At 34.7% G+C, this 25,134-nt stretch overlaps 1 protein-coding gene across 2 annotated transcripts in view; it reads left to right on the top strand.

Annotated features, from left to right (window-relative positions):
• Window positions 1-25,134, top strand: part of WDFY3 (WD repeat and FYVE domain containing 3) — a 273,196-nt gene that overhangs the window by 122,839 nt on the left and 125,223 nt on the right. For both annotated transcript variants that reach the window (XM_011941788.1, XM_011941789.1), the window contains 7 exons: window positions 2,679-3,146; window positions 4,026-4,127; window positions 6,611-6,804; window positions 14,089-14,546; window positions 16,005-16,088; window positions 20,966-21,143; window positions 22,536-22,750. In XM_011941788.1, the coding sequence (XP_011797178.1) occupies window positions 2,679-3,146; window positions 4,026-4,127; window positions 6,611-6,804; window positions 14,089-14,546; window positions 16,005-16,088; window positions 20,966-21,143; window positions 22,536-22,750 (1,699 nt within the window). The remainder of the gene's footprint in view (window positions 1-2,678; window positions 3,147-4,025; window positions 4,128-6,610; window positions 6,805-14,088; window positions 14,547-16,004; window positions 16,089-20,965; window positions 21,144-22,535; window positions 22,751-25,134) is intronic.

Below are 25,134 nucleotides of genomic sequence, written 5' to 3'. Positions count from 1 at the left end.
GAGCACTCTCTCTCTCTTAAAATATCTATTGTATGTAATATTTTCAGACTGTGATTAACCATGGGTAACTGAAACCACAGAAAATAAAACCATGAAAATGAGGGGAATATTGTAATACTTTGGAGAATCACCCATATTATTGCGTGTATCAGAAGTTTGCTTCTTTCTAATGCTGGGCATTACTTCATTGTTTGGATAGCCCACAATTTGTGTATGTCTTCACCAGTTGATGGACATTTATTTGACTATCAGGAATAAAGCAACAGTGGACATTTATATAAAACAAATCTTTCTGTGGACATACGTTTTCATTTCTTTTATTTAAATACAGAGCAGTGAAAGTGCTAGACCATATGGTAAATGTATGTTTAACTTTATGAGAAGCTGCCAGAGTATTTTCTGAAGTGGCTGTCTCATTTTTGCATTCATATCAGTAATGTCAGTTCCAGTTACTTGACATTGTCAGTAACACTTGGTATTGTTAGTCCTTTTAATTTTAGACTTCTACTAAGTATGTAATAATGTCTAATTGTTATTTTAATTTTCGTTTTTCTAATTGACTAATGAAGTTTTACATTTTTCATGTGCTTTGTCACCATCTGTTTCTCTACTTTGGTTCAGATCTCTGTGCCCATTGTTTGATAGGGTTGTTTTATTGGAGTTACAAGAGTTCTTTAGATATTCTGTATAAGTTCTTTATCCCTTAATATGTATTTTGGAAGTGTGTTCTCTTCGTCTTGACTTGCTGGGGTTTTTTTTTAATGCATCTTTTGAGAAATGCAAGTTTTAAATTTTGATGAAGTCCAGTTTTTCATTTCAAGAATATTTTGTGATTGTTTTTCTCCTATAGAAGAAATCTTTACTCAGATTCATGAAGATCTCTAATATATTTTTCTATTTTTTTCTTTATCCATGTTTCATATTTTAACTCTTAAATTAAGGTCTATAGTACATTTTAAGTTATTATAGAGGGTAGAAAGTACTGGTTTCTTTTTTTAATACGGATATCTGAATGTTCCAAGACCTTTGTTGAAAATATCATATATGACTATATATATCTGAGACACTTTCTGAATTTTGTTTGATTGATCCATGTGTCTATCCTTAAGCCAGTACCACAGTTTTGATTGCTGTAGCTTTATAATAAGCCTAAAATCAGGACACGTAAGTTGTCCAGTTTTGTTCTTCTCAGAATCATTGGCTTAAGTCTTTTGATTTTCCATACAAATTAATAATACTGTGAACTGATTTTTTTTTTTTAAAAGCTGCTGAGATGTCAATTATTCTTTTCCAGGCATCTTTACTTTTTATATTCTGTAGGTAACCGAAAAACAAACTTAGATAGACTAATAGACACAGGAAACAAAGATAAACTTTTGGTATTTGCCATATATGTTATAAATAAGAAATCAGAAAATTGAAATCATATATAGGCTGGAGATTTTTTAAATTCCCTGTGTTTTTAAGAAATGTCCAAGTCAGGATTTCTGAGCATTCTTTTTTGTTTGTTTGTTTGTTTTACAGACAGGATTGCTTTCTGTCACTCAGGCTAAGGTGCAGTGGTGTGATCATAGCTCACTGCAACCTCAAACTCCTGGGCTCAAGCAGTCCTCCTGCTTCAGCCTCCCGAGTAGCTAGAACTACAGGCACATGCCACCATCCCCAGCTAATTTTTTTTTTTTAATCTCCTGTAGAAATGGAGGTGTTCTTGCTATGTTAGCCAGGCTAGTCTAGAACTCCTGGCCTCAGGCAATCTTCCCAAAGTGCTGGGACTACTGGCGTGAGCTACTGCCTCCAGCCCTGAGCGTTCTTTCTACTCCATTTAAGAATTTTGGTAGTTCTCTGGTTTATTCTCTTTCTAAAATCCAGCTTATTCTGTAAGGCACTTTGTTAATTTTTTGGTCATACTTGGAAATGCCACATACTCCTAATAGCTATTGTTCTGGGGACTACTTTTAGAAGCAAGCTGCTTATTTTCATGTACTTCAAATAGAACTTTCTGTCTTAATTTCTTTATAATTATTGTCACTAATTTGCCTCACCAGAGCCATGTATAAAGATTTTTTTTTTCCATTTGTTATGTTTGAATGGCTGGCCATAAACTGCTTTAACAAATGTGTATATGAGTAAATTGTACTTTTAGCTAGAAAACGAAACAAACTTCCAGCTTAAAATTTATAAAAATCATAGTGTTCTAATTATAAAGAAAAACTGGGTTTTAGAAAATTTTTCCCCTCCTATTTTCCTACTTCTTTATTGATGTTCTCAGGCCTGTAACTTCTTAAACCTCAAAGTCTTTTTAAACTGAGAGACAGCTGTCCTTATAGTCAAAATCAATCTCATAGATAATAAAATACTACACTACCACACATTTCCAAACTCTGAAGCATGGATGTTTATAATATGCTTTTATTCCCTCTAAAACAGTCTAACTTTTCAACATACACTATTAATGAATTGAAATGTTCATCATAATGCATTAAAATTTTAATCAGTGTTATTTTTAATTAAATGATTTGAGCTTGATGAAGAAAAATAAGACCTTTTGTGAAAACAGGGTTATGTTCTTAGTAAATAATTGATAAATGTTATAATTCGTGATGTGTTTAAACAGACTAGTTTGCCATCATTAAAATATCACATAGTACCTACTTTTATGTTTTTCTTCTCTGTTTTAGGTCACAGTGTGAGAAACATCCAGGCCTTTGCAGTTCTTCAGAATGCATTTTTAAAAGCAAAAACCAGCTTCCTTGCCCAAATCATCCTTGATGCTATCACAAATATCTACATGGCTGACAATGCCAATTACTTCATCCTAGAGTCACAGCACACATTGTCACAGTTTGCAGAGAAGATTTCTAAACTCCCAGAAGTACAAAACAAGTACTTTGAGATGCTGGAGTTTGTTGTTTTTAGCTTAAATTATATTCCTTGTAAAGAACTTATTAGTGTCAGTATCCTCTTAAAATCTAGCTCTTCTTATCACTGTAGCATTATTGCAATGAAAACACTTCTTAAGTTTACAAGACATGACTACATATTTAAAGATGTGTTCAGGGAGGTTGGCCTTTTGGAGGTCATGGTAAACCTTTTGCATAAATATGCTGCCCTGTTGAAGGATCCAGCTCAGGCACAAAATGAGCAAGGTAAAGTATTGTCTGTAATTTTATTTTTGTTTGAAAAGGGGTTCAAAGCAGAGTTTTTTGTTCTTGTTCCCATTCTTTGGTTATTGATTTCAATGACTTCCTAATATTGTGACATATTAGTGAACTGTGTTTTCCAAAATTTACAGGTTCATTCAACCTCTGTTAGGGAATTGGGGAGGAGGAAGCTAGAATTCTGTCAGTGTATTGGAGAGAGTTTAAAGGAAGGTAAAAACCAAGGAAAACCATGTATGATCCTCATGACTAGTATCTACTGCCTTCTGCTTCTAAGAGCGAGTTTTAAAAGCTTCTGAAAATAATCAGATTTATTAATTACAACTAATAAATATAGTTACATGTATAATTACTTCAATGTGTTTTTATTGTATAGAGAAAATAAGTATATTTAATGATGTTATATACACAATGTATTTTCAATGGGTACCTCTGATAAATCTGATAAAAGTACAATAGTGTCTGGTAGTTAATAAGTATTAAATGTGAATTAATACAGGTTGAATAGGTAGCTTTATTCATGACCTTTTCTCTCCTTAGTGAATCAAAATCTAGCATTCTCTATTGACATCCTTTATTAGGAAAACCCTCTGTGAAGATGATATATTTAACCTTTGTATTTTCATTTTTAATATTTATTAGATAACTGCCACTTGCAAACATACTGAAATAAAATCTGTTAATGTTGATTTTGAGCCTACTTTTGCCAAATGTTGGACACGTGCATCATTTTAAAGATTATATTATATGTGTCATATTAAGGGTAAAAGTGAATACTGAAGGAATAAAGAAATTATTACAATAAAACTGAATCAAGAAAAAATAAGCTTATCACTTTTGTAATTTGGACCTTTGACCCTTTTTTAGGGGACTCAAGAAATAATAGTTCAGTTGAAGACCAAAAACACCTGGCTTTATTGGTTATGGAGACCTTGACAGTGCTTCTTCAAGGATCAAACACAAATGCAGGTAATTTAAAAAGCTATAAGCAAATATTTTGGAAGATTACCACTGGTTACATCTTCTGTAGTGATTCTTGCTTCTGAAATCTTCCTGTCACTTAAGAGACAAAACTGTTGATTCAGTTTGGTACCCATCATGTTCCTAAAAATTCAGTACTTTACTTTTGACCATCAGGAGTACCTTGATGACAAAACGTATAACATTGTTACTGTTTCAAAATGATGTTTAAATTGCTTTTTATAGTATCTTGTGTTTAAAGTATTCTTCTAATTTTTTACTGGTACACTTTTATTCAAGTAAGTTGCTATTTAATTTTTTTCTAAAATATTTTCTTTACACAGTGATTTAAAAAATATTTTTAGTACTACAAGTTAGAGTCTTACAGTGTTACAACCTTCAGAAAATACTGAAAAATGATTCTCTAATAAAACGTAACCTCTCCAAGGTTAATTAACTTTACTAAATATTTTGTTTAATTTTAGTCTCAATTTCTCTTTTATCCTTTTCTACCTGTCATTAACAGGCCAACTATATTTATAAAATATCACTCTTGCATTTTAAAAAAGATTACTTGAGATTTTAATTTACATCAAACAACTCTCAGGTAATAAGGTCAGTACACCTTCAAAGGAATAATGAGGGGAAAATGAGTTCAGGTTAGTAGGGTGGGCCCAAATCATAGGGAGCTTTTTAGACCATGGTAAGGAGCTTGAATTATATTTTAAGTGTTATGGAAAGCCATGGATGAATGAACCCCATGCACTTGCATGACTGTTTGCCTGAATGCAGAGAAATTCAGCATTCATCATGTTTAAAATATTGTGTATCCCAGATACCATGCTAGCTAGGTGTTAATATAACACCTAGATGCCAAGGTAAGATCGTTTTTGCTCCCCGGGAATTAGAATCTAGTGAAGAAAATGTAGACACATAATTATAAAAGTAATTAGTTTAATACAACTTTGGCAAATGCCAAGACTTGAATGAATTTAACAGGTAATTGAAACAATGAGTATGATGACTTTAAATGGATACTGTAGTAACATTTTGTCTATGGCATAATGCATAATCTTATTTCCACTAACTAGGTTTAGTTAACTGAGGTACTCAGAAACATAATAAAGATACACTAACAGGAATTTGCTTTGCAAATTAACTTTCCTTGAGTAGACCTAGAAGTTGCACAGGAAGAGATGGGACAATTGGAGAGCTTACTCTGTGTGACTAAAAGTCACTTAGTATATCTCCCAAAGTGCCAAACACTTTCTTACAATTCTTTTCAGTTTTTCTCTTCCTAATAGGAAAGAGATTACTAGCTCTGTGATGTTAGGCATTTAAAACAGTGCTTTACTCACAGTTTAAGTATTAAATAATATTAGCCATTATGATTATCTAGTGGGTCCTTGCTGACAACCGGGAGGTAACTAAACAGGCCTTCAGGTAATGAAAGGGTGTCACAAATTCCATGTGCTGAATCTCAAGCACATGGCTTAGACTAACTTCATGATCATATAATTTTTATGAATTTAGCAAATAGAAAGCCACTAAGCAGAGAGGGCAGTGGCTGCTATAGCAGAATACACTGTTTCAGTGAACGTTTATTGAAACACAGGAGAAAATCCAGTAGTCATGAAAGACCAAATATAAACAATAATAGTAAGACTGTTTGTTATAAACCATAATAGAGATATAAACAAGATGTCCTAAAAACATAAGTGATAGAAGAATTACTTAGAGGAAATACTAGTTAGTCATTTCATTCACTGGGCCCATTTTTTTAATACTGGAGGATGGTACTAATATTTGATGTGAGAACAGTATAACTTGTGAGCAGGATCACAGGCTTACAGAGCTGGGCTGTGTAGGCATACATCCTTTTCTGTTGCTTACTAGCTATGTGACTTTGACTGCCTTACTTCTATATGGTAGGGGATGAGTATTAAGTCAATCTGTGTAAAGGCTTTGGAGCAGTAACAATGACACATGCTTTCTGTTGCAGAATGTGTCACTTTTTGTTCTTATGCTCTACCTATGCAACAAAACATGTTAGTCCCTTGTAATTTTTCCCATGGTGGAATAACTTATTCCATTTCTTTCTTGCTACTATTTTGGAAGCTATGTTCATTTAAATCTCCTTTATTTAGGCTGTTGTTCCTCTGAAAGCCTTTTACATAAGTTGATTACAATATAGAGTCTCCTGGGGTTTACCTAAGAGACTTCTGAATATCCTAGATTTTGAGAGCTTGGGCATGGTGAACACATCACGGCATTAATCTTGCATTAAGAAAATGTAGAGAAAATTTGCGTATACCTTTGCTGACAACCTGCTGTGCAAATTTGTATTGTAATTTAAAAGATGAAATTGTTGGGTAGGTTTTATTTACATTATTTTGAGTTACTTTACAAAAATTAATTGAATGTTAATTTATCTGACTTGTCTCAGAATATTTTAAAGTAGCCATTGTTGGACTTTTTCTCCTTCCTTCAAGGAATTTTTCGAGAATTTGGAGGTGCAAGATGTGCACATAATATAGTAAAGTACCCTCAATGCCGGCAGCATGCCCTGATGACTATCCAGCAGCTGGTGCTCTCTCCAAATGGGGATGATGACATGGGCACTCTCCTGGGGCTAATGCATTCAGCCCCACCGACGGAATTGCAGTTGAAGACTGATATTTTAAGGGTAAGTTTGATAAATGTGTTTCCACTCTTTTACTACTAAAATCTGTGTGGTTGGCCGCGCGCGGTGGCTCAAGCCTGTAATCCCAGCACTTTGGGAGGCCGAGACGGGCGGATCACAAGGTCAGGAGATCGAGACCATCCTGGCTAACACGGTGAAACTCCATCTCTACTAAAAAAAAATACAAAAAAACTAGCCGGGCGATGTGGTGGGCGCCTGTAGTCCCAGTTACTTGGGAGGCTGAGGCAGGAGAATGGCGTAACCCGGGAGGCGGAGCTTGCAGTGAGCCGAGATCGCGCCACTGTACTCCAGCCTGGGCGACAGGGCGAGACTCCGTCTCAAAAAAATAAAATAAAATAAAATAAAATAAAAATAAAATCTGTGGTTATTTTAAAATGATCTATATTTAAGTTAGAGGCAGGGAAATTTAAAAAATCCAAATTACCCAAAAAACCTCACAACTTTATGCACATTAGGAATTTGGAAAAACTCCAGTCATTTGTGTCTTTCAGTATATATTTAACTTACTGCTGATAAACCTTTGCAGTAGTTATCTTGACTTATTGGAACTCTTAAATTAAATATTAGTGAAGTATAGGATCTTAATAAATACTAAATATATGTATTTTCTGTTCAATTGAATTCACTCATAGTGTTATGCATCTGTGAAATGAAATGCTAGATTTGACATTATATACACATGCATGCATATATGTATGTATGTAAGTAATGGATATCCTAGTAGATATCAAACAATATACCAGAAGTTTTACATATGCTTTTATCATTTACTCCTTAGCAATATTGTAAAGTAAGTAGCCCCCTGTTTTGCAGATGAGAAAACTTAGGTTTAAAGAAATATGTAACGTATATTGTTTACGTAAGTGACTTTTAGTTAGTAGAACTGACCCCCAGATTTCAATACCCATTTTATTTCCACAGCACCATTGTTTTATACAGACTTATACACTCACATTCTCTCATATTACTGAAATCATTGATACTGTAAGAAATGATACGTAAGAAATTTTTAGAATCAAACTATAATTGAATGTTTCACTTTCATTTAGAAGTGAATTTAGTAATGCAAGTAAGGTGTAACGGAAAAGTAAAGACCATTAAATATTAAATGATATATTTTTAAAAATTCCAAGTTCCAGATATAATAGTAGCTAACATTTATTGACTGCTTTCTATTAGTACTATTGTATGCATTTATGTGCATCTACTTATTTAATCCTTATGATAAAAATAAATACTATTAGTGTCCCTGCTTTACATATTACAAACTGAAACACAGACTGGTTAAAAAATTTTCCCAAGTTGTATATGCCTAGTAGGTAGAGGAGCCTTGATCTGAACCCATGTAGTCTCTTTATAAAGCTGTGCTTTTAACTTATGTGCTGTGAATAATAGTTGTTTTAAAAACCTGCTCTTGTATTTAAATAATATCTGAGTAAAGTGAGAGAAGTCCATTAAAATTTATGTTCTTGAATTTATTGATTGACACAAGGTTTCTAAATACAATTTTCCATTATAAGGATTCAGGCCTCCTTGGTGAAATGCTTGATTCCAGGACTAGGGCAGAGAGAGAAACAAAATAAGCCTAAGACATTTCAGTTAGCCTTTAAAAAGTAAAGAAGAGATCAAAGAAAATCAGCAATTAAGTAAGTACAATCAAACAAATAAATGAGACAAAAGGAAAAGCTCTTATTTGTAGTCAAAAGTCAAAGAAAATCACCATTTATGAACTATCATAGTAATAATTGATTCAGGTAAAATTCATCACTGGCTACTAAAGACAATAGATGAAAGTTTTAGAAATGAAAGGATTTTTGTGTAGTCTTAAATTGTGTCCTCAAAAGATAATTCTTAATTTCGAGTGCTAAAATACCAGCTTTACAGTGGACCCTACCTTAACTAAATGATCAGCATTAACTTTGCCAGTGATGGACAAATGAACAGCATACACCTCCTGATATGAAGCACAGAGAAAAATGCAGCTCTTTTTTGTAGTTTTTCCTCCCAAAAGTATATAATATGAATCTGATTATTAGAAAACATCAGACAAATACTAATAGGAGAACATTCTATGAAATAACTGGCCTAAACTCTTAAAAAAAATGAAATGAAATGAAAAATGACTTAGGAACTGTTCCAAAAAGTAAAGAGGTTGAAGTGACTACTGAATGTAGTACATGAACTTGAATTTTCCTTTGTTATGGAGGATAGTATTGGGATTTGGAAAAAACACAAGGTCTGTAGATAAAATAATTGCATTATTTCAACGTTAATTTTCTGATTTTGAGCATTGTACTGTGAGTAGCAAGATAATTCTATTTTTTGAAAAACACACTGAAGCTTTTAGGGGAAAAGGGAAGTGGAGAGACAGAAATTAAGTAATATGGTAATTTTTCAAGAATTCGAATGAAGGATATCTGTGAATTCTTTCAACTGATTATGCAGTTTTTCTTCAAGTCTAAAATGACATTAAAATAATAACAGACAAACCAGTGTGTTTAACTTTGCTTCCAAGGCCCTTGTGACCCGATCTCCCTCTCCTCTGACTTCTTCTACTAGTACTCTCACCTGTGGATGAGGAAAACATTATTTTTCCTCTACCTGCTGAGTTCTTAGCTAGGACAGACTGGTGTTACAAAAGACAAATTAACAAGAGAAAAACAAGCAGAAGTTGATTAACATGTGTACCTCATATGTGCATGGGAGACAACCAGGGAAAGATGACTAATTCTCAAAGAGGTGGCTTAGAACTCCATTTTATATGGTAGTCCCCCCATATCTTCAGGGAAATACATTCCAAGACCCCCAGAAATGTCTGAAACTGCAGATAGTATGGAACCCTATATATACTATGTTTATACCTGTGATAATTTGTAATTTATAAATTAGGCACAGTAAGAGATTAACAACAATAACCAATAATAAGATAGAATAATTATAACAATATGCCAATGTCAGTACTCTTGTGCTTTCGTGCCACTATTAAGTACAATAAGGGTTACTTGAACACAAGCACTGGGAAACCTCCACAGTTGCTCTGATAACCGAGACTGTGCTCAGTGACTAACGGGCAGGTGGCTTATACAGCATATGTACACTGGACACAGGGATGAGTCACAGTGGTGTGGGGCAGTGTGAGAGTTCATCATGTTACTCTGAACGATACACAATTTAAGACTTTTGAATTGTTGTTTTCATTCAATATTTTCAGGCCAAGTTTGAGCACAGGTAACTAAAATGAAGGAAAGGAAAACTGCAGAGAAGGGGGACCACTGCGTAGCATTCTCCACAAAGAACAGTACATTTTTAGAGAAATGATAACATAAAGAGAAAGGACTCTAGGGATAGCAAATTGTGGGAAGGCAAATAAATGGTAGATAAAGAATAGTTGGTAGTTTGTTTTGTGCATTTATTTGCTGTCTCCAGGCTGAGAAGGGTCTGACTTCATCAAATAGGGAATGGCAGAGAGTTTTCTTATATCTACTTCTTCTCAGTTGCCTTCAACTGAAAATAATCCTTATGCCATAGTGGCATATTTTGGGGTGGCATATACTAGTTTCCTACATGCCCATTTCAGCCAGGCATTACAGGAGTTATTACTTCTATTTTCTTTTACTTTTATTCAATTAAATGTTTCATTGGTAATGAAAAAATAGCATTTCTTTCTTTATGCTGTCATATATTTCATCATGTTTTGATGGTATATAATGACAATTTTGAATATGTATCTTAAAAGCTAGATTAATCTCACCACGATTTATCTCTTAGACGAAAAGGATATCCACAAGAATGTCAATATTTGAAGAACATTTTATATTTGAAGGAATTGTTGGGAGAATATAGATGGTTTCAAAAGATGCTAAGGTTGCCAACTTTTTTTAACATACCATTTTCTCCTCTTTTGGTACCTTATTAATTGGATTTGTAAAATATTGGTAAGCCAACAAGAAGTAGTTGACTGACCCGTAATTTTGAGGCAGTGCTCTGGTTAATGTTAGTAACTGATTCTCAGGCTGGAAGAGGGCAGGAGAGGGTCGTGATATTTTGCATTTACTGATTTCCAGGGTATAAATACTCGCATTGTGGACTATTCAATCAACTAATGTGCCACTGAATGTGGACTGGAAAGAGATGCACAGTAGTACACCATTATATAGCATTTCCTCATGCAGATATGCAAAAGCATAGATAATAGTAAAACTCAGAAAATAATTAGAAACTGATGAGTTTTGAGTATTACTTTTGTCTTTAAAATATTTAGTTGTAAATTTATTACTTAATTTTAAATTATGATTGTACGTTTAACAACTAACTTACAAAATTCCTGAAAATACGGTACTTGACCTCTTGAGAGCCGGTATGAGCTAGCTCTGGCATTCTGCTTTGAAGGGATAAAGTAGTGTTGAGTGCCATTAGGGAAAATTTGGGTTCTCAGTTTCAATTTCCATTTTTACTTCATTCAGAATTGCCTCTTAGTTCCTCCATTCAACTGACATATACCACAAACCTATGTAATTTAATTTGTAATTATTTATACACAAACCTGACATTTCATGACGTGTCATGGAAATTCTCCTGATGCACAAATTTGAATTGTATTAATTGTATTTATGCAAATATAAATAATATATAGCTGATTTTGTCTTATTAACCAAGCAGCCTCCAGATCTCATTGCAACTTTGGTGTTTGCTACTCATTATCATTTGTTGATGTAAGTGGGAAGTTACATTATTCATGGTATTTGAAATTTTTCAAATACTGAGATTGTGCTGGGATAATGTCAGAGCGCCAACAGATACTAATTTTGAGGAAGTAGGAGGTGGGCCTGTCGAGAAGTACATAATATAAATTATTGGACTAAAGATTCATAAGCAGCAGTTTTTCTAACCTCAGTCATAATTCTAACCAGTGATAGCATTTTGTACATGTTACTTTAACTTTGAACTCACCCCTCCTCATCTATAAAATAATACTTGTCATATTTTTCCCCCAGTATGTTTTTGAAAATTGATGACAGTGATAGGCTTATATGCCAGGCACTTCTCTAAGTGTTTTTACATGTATTTCCTTTGAGGCTAGTTATTGTTGTTTCCATTTTACATAAGTGGAAACTGTGACACAGAAAGGTAAAGTAACTGGGATGGTTAAATGCTTTTTAATGTTGGAGTCAGAATATGACCCCAAGCATTCTGAGTTCAGCCATCTTCAGGCTATGTTATAAGGAGTGTGTGTGTGCGCGCCCACGCATATGTGTGTGTGTGTTGGTTAAAAGGTCTTTTGTTAATATGAGATATTTTAAGTATTAATACAGTTTATTAAATTTGACAAGATAGGGAAACTATATTGTTACCAGATACTAAAATGGAAATTTATTGATTAAAGACTGTTGGAAGGAGTACATTGTTTTTATATTTTATTTACATACATATTGCATATTTTCTGTCTTTTAAAATATTAAGGCATATATATGAACAATGAAATCTTCATAACTTCTGAAGCAGTATATGTCAAAAGGTGACTAACATATTAATACAGGTTGAACATCCCTCATCCAAAAACCTGAAATTCAAAATGCTACAATCTTTTTGAGTGCTGACAAGTGGAAAATTCCACACCTGACCTCATGTGATGATAAGTTGCATGAACAAAATTATTTAAAATACTGTATAAAATTACCTTCAGGCTATGTGTATAAGGTATATATGAAACATACATGAATTTTATGTTTAGATTTGGGTCTCATCCCCAAGGTAACTTACTGTATATGTGCAAATATTCTGAAATCTGAAACTTTTCTGGTCCCAAACACTTTAAATAATGGATACTCAACCTGTATGTAGCCTTTTCATTCTTCAGATACCATTAGAAATGTGTGAGATCTTTTAATAAAATGACTTTTTTCAAATGCAATGATTGAGCAGATTAGAAATTATATCTTAAGTAATAGTAGATACCCATTGTGCTACAATTAATGAAACAGACGGCAGAGGAGTCCACTATATCCATAAAAAAGATTTCAGATTGCTGTTTGGGGCATAATGTCATGATTAAGTGCAGGAGTAGGGTAATTAGACTGCCTAGGTTTAAATTCTACCTTTATTATTATATAAGTTGTATAGTCTTTGGAGAGTTGTTTTACCACATTGGGCCTCAATTCCTTATCTATAAAGTGAAATAATAATAGTACCTTACACACAGGATTGTTGAAAGGATTAAATAAGATAGTGCATTAAAGTACCTAGAATACCTAGTACATAGCAAGTGCCTGATAAAATATTAGGTGATTTTGTAATGTGTTTTTTAAAATCATAAGCTGGCCAGGGCAGTGGCTCACACCTGTAATCCCAGCACTTTGGGAGGCAGAGGTGGGTGGATCACTTGAGGCCAGGAGTTTAAGACTAGCGTGACCAATATGGTGAAATCACATCTCTACTAAAAATACAAAAAATTAACTGGGCATGGTGGTGCATGCCTGTAATCCCAGCTACTCAGGAGGCTGAGGCAGGAGAATTGCTTGAACCCAGAAAGTGGAGGTTGCAATGAGTCAAGATCGCACCCCAAGACTCCAAGTTGGGTGATAGAGCATGACTCTGTTTTTGTTTTTGTTTAAAAAAAAAAAACATAAGCTAAGTTAAAATTATGACAGTTCAGAAAGTAAATGTTTGATTTACTTATGTACTTCAGGTTTTCTTTCTTAAAGCTTACAACTGTTTTGGGAAAGATCATACTTTCAGCCCTCAGGCTTCAGTTCATTTTGGAAAAGAGAATGTTTAATAAGTCTTCTAAAGTGAATCTTCTTTCTAAAGAATGACTGTGGTCACTTTATATGAGACAAAAGACCTCAGATCTTGGCTGCCCTGACCATCTCTCTGATCCCTTCTAGAATTAATCAGTTTCTATACACACAGTCATAAGTTTTCATGATTGTGTAAAACTAGACTAGAAGATGTATTTTACTTACTTTGTAAAGTCACTGAATTCATTGATGTCATAATCAATTAAAGACTCTGGAAAAGCTTTTCAACCAATATTTGGATATAGCTTTATTCTATCAAAGAAATATAGTGTTTCCTAAAATTACCTTCAGCATTTAATGTGACATTTTTAAATTAGCAAAATATTTGATATGCTTTGTAGGACCGTTTATTGGGTAAATTATAAAAGCATGTCAGATTCACAGAATGTACAACCTCCATATACATGCTAGTGGTTTGTTTTTTTAATTACGTGTATTTTCATTTTTTTTTTTCTTTTGTCTCCTGTAGGCCCTCCTGTCAGTCCTTCGAGAAAGCCATCGTTCAAGAACAGTTTTTAGGAAAGTTGGAGGATTTGTGTACATTACATCCTTGCTCGTTGCTATGGAAAGATCTTTGAGCTGTCCACCCAAGAATGGCTGGGAGAAAGTGAACCAGAATCAAGTGTTTGAACTTCTTCACACTGTGTTCTGCACGTTGACTGCAGCAATGCGCTATGAGCCAGCCAACTCTCATTTCTTCAAAACAGAGATTCAGTATGAGAAGTTGGCAGATGCTGTTCGATTTCTTGGCTGCTTCTCAGACCTAAGAAAAATAAGCGCCATGAATGTCTTCCCCTCAAATACACAGCCATTTCAAAGACTTTTAGAGGAAGATGTAGTCTCAATAGAATCAGTGTCACCCACGTTACGGCACTGCAGTAAACTTTTTATTTATCTTTACAAAGTAGCCACAGATTCTTTTGACAGGTATGACTCTGCTCTGTCCTCTGAATTAAAGGGTGTATACTAAGCATGACTTCAACGTTAAGACTTGAATTATGAGTTAATCCAAAAGAATATGAAAGTAGATGAGTCTTTTTCTCCTGTTTGTTTGAGGTGTATCACTTTATTTTTGAATATTACTCTTGCTCTGGTATTGTTTTTTTAGCATGGAAGCCTATGTGCTGTTGGTAAATTCAGGTTCAGTTAGTTCTCATTGCAGTTATTGGAACAGTTTCTATGAAGTTTCCTTTAATGATCATGTTTACTATTATCTTTTCTCTTTTTAGCCTTAAAAGGTACATCTGGACTTACTGATGTGTTATCAACAGAACATCATTACGATTATTCTTATTTACAGACACATACTCCATCATTCTCCACATTTTGTACTCCTCAAAAAATGATACAGTTCCCAAAGAGAGATGTCAGTGTCTTGAACCATCAAGTTCAAGAGGCCATCAGATTCAGTATTTACTCATTCCTTGATGAAATAAGTACTTAACAAAACCTGCTGCATGCCAAGTCACTGTGCTAGGCATTGATTCAGCTCTGTACAGGGCTGTCTTAGTCCTTGTTATCTTTTAGCTAAAATATAGACACATAAATAAACAATTACATATAGTGTGACAAATTCTACGATGGGGAAATATAGGGTTCTCGGAGATTGTAGGAGAGCCACTTCATGTAGATCACTTACTTTCAGTGCTTCAACTGTGTTTTCAATGAAGATGTCACTTTGAAAATAATACTTCTAATTTATGCCCCAAGCGTTATTGCTTTTAGCAGTTACCATAGTTTTACTACATAAAATAAATGAACTGCCCTCATAAACAGACCATGTAACTCCACTGGACAGAGCTTATAATAGGTTTTGTATCCTTTTCTGTGGAATATCTGCTTTGAAGTATCAACTGAGATATTTCTTCCTTCTTAACAAGATTTCTTAGTCCTCAGTATTTACATTTAAAAATCTAAACAACTATGACAAAAATTATAAAAAATTTTTTCCTTTAAACTTCTGCTTTTCCCTATCTCGAAATAAAATGCACGTATATAGTTAACTTATAGGAAACACAGGACAGTGTAGTGTTCTAGGAATGAGCTATATAAATTTGTGTATTCAGATTCAACCTCTTTTCCCTTGATTTCGTCTTATCCTACTTAGAATATGTCATTTTTAGTCACTGTCAAAAATAGGGCTTAGAGCACCCTGTTTAACAGATGTGTTAAATGTTAACATGAATGGAATAAGCATCTGCCGTGAGCATGCTTTTCTGTTTCATTCAGTGCATGTGTTGTAGTCTTGTTCCTTGTTCCTGCTGAATATGGAGGATGTTCCTTATTAAACTTTTACTGGCATTTCTTGTGAAACTAACCAACTGCCAACCTGGTGTTCTCTTCTTCTAACCTCTCTAAACCACCCTGTCTGTTTTGTGTCTGTAGTCGTGCAGAACAGATCCCTCCTTGCCTGACAAGTGAGTCTTCTCTCCCCTCTCCTTGGGGTACACCAGCTTTGTCCAGGAAAAGGTACTGATCATATAAGAGAAGTCAGTCTCTATTTGTGTGGGGTTTCTTTTTTTCTGTGCTTATTTATGTTAACATGGTGATTGTGTTTTGTGATTTCAGTTTTGTTTTTTTTTTTAACTTTTGGGGTTTGGGGGGAGTTTTTAGGTTTTAAAAATACCAATTTTTCTTATATACATGAGAGTAAAATGTGTTGATGCTATGAAACTATGAAGGACATATAATTTTGTCATCCAACTTTTTTATACTAAACTACACATTTTGGTTATAGAAAAAGCATGTCTTTTATTAAAAATAAGTTAGAAAAGTGGACTTAATGTCTCTAAGTAGAGTACTTTTCCACTTTTTTTATTTTTCTTTTTTTTAATTATTATTTTTTACTTTAAACGTTGGGATCATTCTTTGGTTTTTACTGTTATTCCAAAATGAATTTCATAGCATTGGAAGGAAATGTGTATTTTCTCCATCAGATTCAACCAATTGAAGTATGTTGCTGTTATGAAAAATGCTCACAGCTAAACTTTGAAAAAGTTAATAAAAAACCCACCCCAATACTTTGATCAGTTCTTTGTAAATCTCTAAGCTGATCTAGTTGGTTTTTCCGAAACTACCTTTAAAAAACTTCTACTCAAATTTTTAAAAACTGCAGTTGATTTACGGAAGTATAGTTAAGATCCACGTAAGATTACATTTGCAGCCCAACCATCAAATGATCATGGTCTGCAGTTGGCCCCAAATACTTCATTCCTTCTCCTGTTTTCCTCATAACCAAAAATAAGTCCTTAACTCTTACATTAATATTCTTTCATTGCAGCTTTTAAAAAATGAATCCCAAGGTGCTGCTATAATGTTGTTTTAATCTTACTACTATTGTTCAGATTTTGAAATTTGAAAACAGTTGGAGTTAGTACATCAAAAGTATTTGTTATGGATTTGTTATGGATTCTGTATTTCAACATATTTGCATAGTAATATAACATATGAAAAGATGCAATTTCCTTTTTCTCTTAAATTTACATGTATAGCTTACTTTGCACAGCAAACCATGGTATGGTTCAGAATAGTCTTAAATGAATATAGGATTGTTCAGTATATTTGTGCTTAAAAACTGCAATTTCTTTTTTAAAAAAAGAGCTCTTCCTAATTCAAAGAATGATAAACTAGGTAAATTCAAGTTGATACCATGTGTTTTTCTGTTGCTAAAATGATCGAGATAAAAAATAATGTGTGTTTGAAAATTTGTGTTTGCTCATGAGCCCTAGAAATTACTAAATGTTAGAGAAATAAATTCAATTAGTAAATAGTTTAAATTACTAAAAATCACAATTTAAAAATATGGTGATTATATCATAGTGAGTAATGCCTTAAAATTTGCTGTTTAAAAACATTTAGTCCTTTTTAAGTGTTAACCAAATACCACAAAATGGAAATACACAGATTAAAAGGATACTTAAAAAAATACATCAGGGCCAGTTGCAGTGGCTCATGCCTGTAATCCTAACATTTTGGGAGGCTGAGGCGGGCGGATTGCCTGAGGTCAGGAGTTCAAGACCAGCCTGGCAACACGATGAAACCCCTTCTCTACTAAAATACAAAAAGAAGAAAAAAAAAAAAAGACCAGCATGGCAGTGTGAGCCTGTAATCCCAGCTACTCGGGAGCTGAGTCAGGAGAACTGCATGAACACAGGAGGTGGAGTTTGCAGTGAGATCACTCCACTGCACTCCAGCCTGGACTACAGAGCGAGACTCCATTTCCAAAAATACATCAGAACTTTCTATTTATTTAAATGGTAATTTAACAAAGAGAAAACAGCATTTTATTTTTATTCTTAAAGAATTACTAATGGCCTTAAATCAAAAACATATTGTCGTCATTTACAGTGTACCTCCATGTAGAGATACCAGATCTTTGACTTAAGGAAAAACTGTCACTAAATCAGTAAAGCTAGTTGATTGAGCCCTAATCCGTGTGAATTCTCCATGAGCCTTACAAGTTGACATTCCCTCAAGGACAGAAAGCCCCTGATCCTGTTCATGCTAATACGAAGATCATTGTTGACGTTTTCAGGTTGCCATTCTATTCAGCTTGCAAACATTTTGCTCAGCGGTAAGAATCATAAGCTAGTAAAGAATATAATGTTTTTACTTCACAAATTCAAGTCTAGTAACTTGAAATTAGAATTTAAGTCACACTATTTCTGGAAACTCTCAACAAATTACATCAGCTTATAGACATCTTTTTCTTGTAGCAAAACATATTGGTTTTGTTGGCAAAGGGATAAACCAAAATTTAACTGTGTTTTTATGGCTTGTGGAACACTCTCAGATGCTAAGGACGTTTTGAACTTGTGATACTTGTCTGACATGTAGTATCCAGGAGATTTTTTTTCTAATTATTTTAAGAATTGGGGGAAAATGAACTAGCTGACTTTATATTTGGAAAACTAAAACTCATAACCTTTTTCATTGTTCATTATTCAGAAGGAATAATAGAACAGAATTATAGCTGAACAGTGTTCAATCAGAGTTAGAAGAAGTGAATACAAAATAATAATCAGAACTCTACAGAATATGACTGCAGTGGAGCAAAAGGTGACAAGTACTTCTCATCCTTCAAACATGGGATCCATTACTTAGTGCCTCTACACACCTGATAAGTTAAGCAAAGCAGATTTAGATTTAAATATTATGTATTCCCCAAAGAGGTGGATGAATCTTAAATATATATGAGAATTTAGGTTGAAATATTAAATAGCAACCAGATTATGAAATGTAATTTTATCATATCTTTGGAAATGTTTAGTTCTTGCTTGGGAATTAACCGTTTAATGAGCTTACCATAATTCCAGAATTTAAAAAGTGATACCTGTGGTGATACCTTAATCAGAATTAATTTTGTATAATACCTGTTGTAATACACCTAATTTTAGTTAATAAATACCGTGTTTTAGACATCAGCAATGTTTGCAATATTTTTCTGGTTTGAAAACAATGAATGTAATTCCTTTTTCAGAATATTCTTTTCTTAAATTAAAAAAAGTACTACTGTAATAATTGTATACAGGTTGAGTATTTCTTGTTCAAAATACTTGGTACCAGAATTGTTTTGATTTCCAGCTTTTTAGATTTTGTAATATTTGAAATATATATAATGAGATATCTATGGGACCCAAGTCCAGACACAGAATTTATTTATGTTTCATATACATCTTATACAAGTAGCCAGAAGATAATTTATGTAATATTTTTAATAATTTTGTACGTGAAACAAAGTTTTGACTGTGTTTTGACTCTGATCCATCATATAAGGTCAGATGTGAAATTTTCTACTTGTGGCATCATGTGGGTGCTTAAAAAGTTTTGGATTTTGAGCATTTCAGATTTCAGATTTTTGGATTAGGGATACTCAACCTGTGTTAGTAAAGAGTTCAGTGTCCAAAGATATAAAGATTTCTTCCTTAGTGTATCAGTAATTTAAATCCAAATCTCATCAAATCTGTCCATTTAGAAATGATTTTGGAAGGCCTATAACTAAAATAGACAATTAGAATCTATGCATATGTGTGTGTATGCAATGAAAACATTTTTAATGAAATTTTGGAATTCAGTGGTTATTTCTGATACATGGTAGGTAAATTATGAATCTTTTTTCTAGATGGATCGAAATACTTAAAAGAATAAAGGGAGCAACATAGGAGTAGGATAACTGTTGGTAATACACATTTTGAAATATTTTTCTTAGTAAATTTAGAAATTAAATCTTTTTGAGTGAAAAATAGCAGAATACAGGGAGTGAAAACATGAATGGGTAAAGGACATGCTGACTTTTAAATAAACTAGGAGAGCCTATGTGCCTTTTTATAAGTAAAGCTGAACATTTTCCTAGAATCCCTGTTAAAAAGAGAACGGTATTTTTTTTTAAACCATGGCAGTGCCAATTCTTTGCTACTAAATCACTGACATAAAGCATCTGTTTCCCAAGCTGCTCTTGTCCCAGAGAGCTAAAACTGCATTGCTCTCTGTGACAGAGCTCAGCATTAGGCAAATTATGCTGAGACCAACTCATTGGAACAAAGAGTTCCCATAGGCTGAAGCCACAAGCATCTGTTTCTTAGTGCCAAGATGCAAAATGTGCAAAATTCATGAATTGTAGATGAGTAGTATGAAATAGAAAGTAGAGATCATTGATGAGAAGAAATGCGTACATTCAGGACATGGCTGGGCTTTCTAATTCATAGAAACTTGTTCTGTAAATTGTCTTCAAGTTTTTGAAAGTTGCAATGAATATTTTCAGTGGTAGTGAGGATAAATGCAGAAAATGAAAGTAGTTCCAAATAAGCTAAAGGAAAACTCCCACAATGCCAAATATATTTGTTCTTCGAGAGCCTAGCCTCTGAGACAACCCTGACTCAGTTGACCCAGTTAGTGTTACTCATGCACTAAGAAAAGGTTAAAACACATAGGTAATTTCAAAAGATAAAATCTCATTGAGGGAATTAATTTAACTTGATCTCTCATCACATATTATTGGAATTGTCATCTTCCTAGAGCTTTGAATCACTATGATTGTACCTATTCTTTACATCTTCTGGTACAGGTGTCATTTTTTAATCAAACAATCCATATAGTAAATCAGTAAAAGTAAAAATCATATAAAGACTATGAATAATGGATAGTTACATGGTCTGCACACATCCACCCACACACATGCAGACACATACACATATCAACTCGAGTTGATAATATATTCCTTTTTTTTCTATCCCAACCTTAAGTTGTTTTCTAACAAGGCTTTTTGGTTATCAGTGGATGAAAGTAACCAAAGAGGAAGAGAATGTGATTGGAATTCAATATCAAATTTACCCTTTCTTTTTTTATAGGCATGTATATCATTCTGTTTCAACTCCCCCTGTTTACCCTCCTAAAAATGTTGCTGACCTGAAACTACATGTGGCAACTTCATCTCTCCAGACTTCTGATGCAGTCATCATTCATCCTGGAGCCATGCTTGCCATGCTGGACCTACTGGCCTCCGTTGGGTCAGTGACACAACCAGAAGTAAGCTTGTATATGTTAGTTCCTTCCCATCTGTAATGAAATGAATGAAAGGACGTGAGTGCAATTATATAAGCTAGGGGGTTGAGGAAGAAAGTTAGTATTACATACTAAAGTAGCTGGAAAAGAAAAAGGATTTTTTAATTTGCGTGTTACCTTTCATGATGAATGGTAGATATATATGTTTTAGAATCCAATTCATTCGTTAAAAAGGCAACCAAGGTGGTTTCTTCTGATACTAGAATAATTCTGTTTCTCCTTGTAAATCCTGCTCAGCAGTGGACATTGCTAATGAATAATACAGAAGGAAAAATGACTGAAGATACTTCATTGAGGCTATTTGTCTGTTTTGACTTGTTGCACTCAAGAGTTTGGGTGAATTGGAGTTTGGGTGGTGATTTTTATTAAAATGTTATATGGTCTCTAAAGCCTAAAGTGTCACAGATGTAAACAATAGGCTTTCCTTTACACTAGTTATCTGCCCACCATTAAGAAAACTTTGTCCCTGCTATTTCTATAAAAATAGAACTACTTTTAGTCATATAGTCATGTAATACAAAAGTCCAAAGAGAATAGAGTCCAGCTGCCTGTATTTCTCGCAAAATTAAAATAGGACATGTTTGCCTAACCTGTTCTGGAATTGCTATATTGCTCTAAGCCAGTTACTTAATTTATCTGAATGTATTTGGAAGCATATGGAGACTTCATGTTAAAAGGTATGCTTCTGGCCAGGCATGGTGGCTCACACCTGTAATCCCAACACTTTGGGAGGCCAAGGCAGGTGGATCACGAGGTCAGGAGATCGAGACCATCCTGGCTAACACGGTGAAACCCTGCCTCTACTAAAAATACAAAAAATTAGCCTGGCGTGGTGGCGGGCGCCTGTAGTCCCAGCTCCTCAGCAGACTGAGGCAGGAGAATTGCTTGAACCCGGGAGGCGGAGGTTGCAGTGAGCCGAGAGCCGAGATCACACCATTGCACTCCAACCTGGGCGACAGAGGCAAGACTCTGTCTCAAAAAAAAAAAAAAAAAAAGTATGCTTCTGCCGGGCGCGGTGCTAGAACTTGGGAGGCTGAGGCAGGTAGATCGCCTGAGTTCAGGAGTTTGAGACCAGCCTGGCCAACATGGTGAAACCCCGTCTCTACTAAAAATATAACAATGAGCTGGGCATGGTGATGGGCGCCTGTCATCCCAGTTACTTGGGAGGCTGAGGCAGGATAATCACTTGAACCTGCAAGCCAGAGGTTGCAGTGAGCCGAGACCGAGCCATTGCACTCCAGCCTGGGCAACAAGAGCAAAACTCCGTTTCAAAAAAAAAAAAAAAGTATGCGAAAAAAATTGTCACCTTTCTCACTAAAAATGACCTGACTGTGTGGATTTCTTTGTTGATTTTAGCATGCTTTGGATCTTCAACTTGCCGTGGCAAATATTTTACAATCCCTGGTGCACACAGAAAGGAACCAGCAAGTCATGTGTGAAGCTGGTCTTCATGCACGACTGCTGCAGAGGTGTAGTGCTGCACTGGCTGATGAGGACCACTCACTGCACCCGCCCCTGCAGCGCATGTTTGAACGATTAGCCTCTCAGGCCCTGGAACCCATGGTGTTGAGGTGAGTTCTCTTTCATACTGAAATAATCCACAATTAGTAATGTCAGTTTCTAGAGTCCTTATGATTCCAGAGTTCCTGCCTTAATGGACATATATTCCATTATCTATGGGCAAAATATAACAAAAATGGACAAAATACTCAAAATATAGCACTTAGAAACAAATAAATGTAGTTATTAGTAATCATTTAGTGTTTCTGTCCATCAGTTATTTCTTTCATTTGAATCTAGCAAGCTCTCCCTTTCCTTTAAAAATAAAATCATGCATTTACTTTATATTTAATAACTTTTCATATGTAAGAAGTTTTTAAAGAAATACTTTTTAACTTTTTAATTTTGAAATAATAATAGATTCACCATAAGTTGTGAATATAGATCCAAGAGTTTTCCTGTGCACTTTGCCCATTTTCCTCTAGTAGTTACACCTTACATAACTATACTACAGTATCCGAACCAAAAAATTGATATTCGTATGATGATATTTATGTGCACATACAATTATCTGTTATTGTATCACATGTAGATTCATGTAATCACCACACAATTACGATGTCACAAAGATATCTCTAGTGCTACCTTTATTGTCATACGCACTCCCCTAACCCCAACATCGTTAGCCCATGGAAATCACTGATCTGTTCTCCATCTTCAGTGAGCCGAGAGCCGAGATCACACCATTGCACTCCAACCTGGGCGACAGAGCAAGACTCTGTCTCAAAAAAAAAAAAAAAAAGTATGCTTCAGCCGGGCGCGGTGCTAGAACTTGGGAGGCTGTTATTATGAACAGGGATCTCAAACCCCTGAACTGTGGACCAGTACTGGTCCATGTCCTATTAGGAACTGGGCTGCACAGCAGGAGGTAAGCTGTGGGTGAGCCAGCATTACCACCTGTGCTCCGCCTACTGTCAAATCAGCAGTGGCATTAGATGCTCATAGGAGCGTGAACCCTATTATGAACTGTGCATGCAGGGAATCTAGTTTGGGCACTCCTTATGAGAATCTAACTAATCTAATACCTGATGATCGGAGGTGGAACAGTTTCATCCTGAAACCATCCCCTACAACCCATCCATGAAAAAATTGTCTCCCACAAAACCGGTCCCTGATGCCAAAAAGGTTGGGTACCACTGATTTTGAGAATGTTACATAAATGAAGTTATATAGTATGTGATCTTTTGAGATTGTCTCTTCACTAATCATATTGCTCTTGAACTGCACACAAGTTGTTACATGTATCAGTAGTTTTTTCTGTTTGTTACTAAATAATGTTCCATATTATGGATGTATCACAGTTTGTGAATCATTCAAGAAATATATACTTACATATGTGTATTTCCTGAATGATTCATATATATCTGTCATTTCCTCCAGGAAGCCTCCTGCTTTGAGCCACCCTTCCAAAAGTCTGGGTAGGCTGCCTGTGTATAAACTCTGTAACAGTGCTATTACAGAACTTTTTATATTATAAAACTTTCACGAGCTTTCTTAAAAATGGTTGAAATTTATTTGTAAGTTTTTAAAACTGACTCCAAACTGTGGATTAAGAAACTTTTATGCTGTAAACATTTGTTAAATGGTGTTGTATCAGGCAGTGTTCACAGCCTTTATAATGCCAAGATGAGTGAGATGGACCTACTCACTTCATCCATTATCTTGTAGTTGTACTCACCGTCCTAAAGTTTTGAAAATACCATTGAGATTTTCCCCTGATCCTTTTTGGTAATCTGCTACTTAAAAAGTAGAGAAACACAGAGAGAGAGAGAGAGAGAAACGTCCCATACCTAGTGCTACTGTTTTACCAGATAACTTGTATTGCATAGTTAGATAAATAGAATAAGCAATGAAAGTCAACCATTGGGTATGTTCAGTTTTCACAGTGAGTGAGTTCTCACAAAAAAAAAGTCAAATGGTGGTACAAGTACTTTGCTACTTAAAAGCCATAGATTATAAACTAATTGTGTCTAATTTTCTACATGAAAAACTGGCAAACCTAACTTGTAAGCCTTTTTTGTTTCCTGCTATAGGGAATTGGAAATTTAGAGTAGTATTCTACTTTTTTCTTTTTTAACATGATGTTGTAAATGACAGGATATGGAAGGTTCATGCTCTTAAAAAATGTATGGTCTAATCCCAGCACTTTGGGAGGCCAAGACGGGCGGATCACGAGGTCACAAGATCAAGACCATCCTGGCTAACACGGTGAAACCCCATCTCTACTAAAAAATACAAAAAAAAAAAAAAAAACTAGCCAGGCGAGGTGGCGGGCGCCTGTAGTCCCAGCTCCTCAGCAGACTGAGGCAGGAGAATTGCTTGAACCCGGGAGGCGGAGGTTGCAGTGAGCCGAGAGCCGAGATCACACCATTGCACTCCAACCTGGGCGACAGAG

This window comes from Colobus angolensis, unplaced genomic scaffold (assembly GCF_000951035.1).
Source record: "Colobus angolensis palliatus isolate OR3802 unplaced genomic scaffold, Cang.pa_1.0 Scaffold200, whole genome shotgun sequence".
Lineage (NCBI taxonomy): Eukaryota > Metazoa > Chordata > Mammalia > Primates > Cercopithecidae > Colobus > Colobus angolensis.
This window is presented reverse-complemented; position numbering and strand designations above follow the sequence as displayed.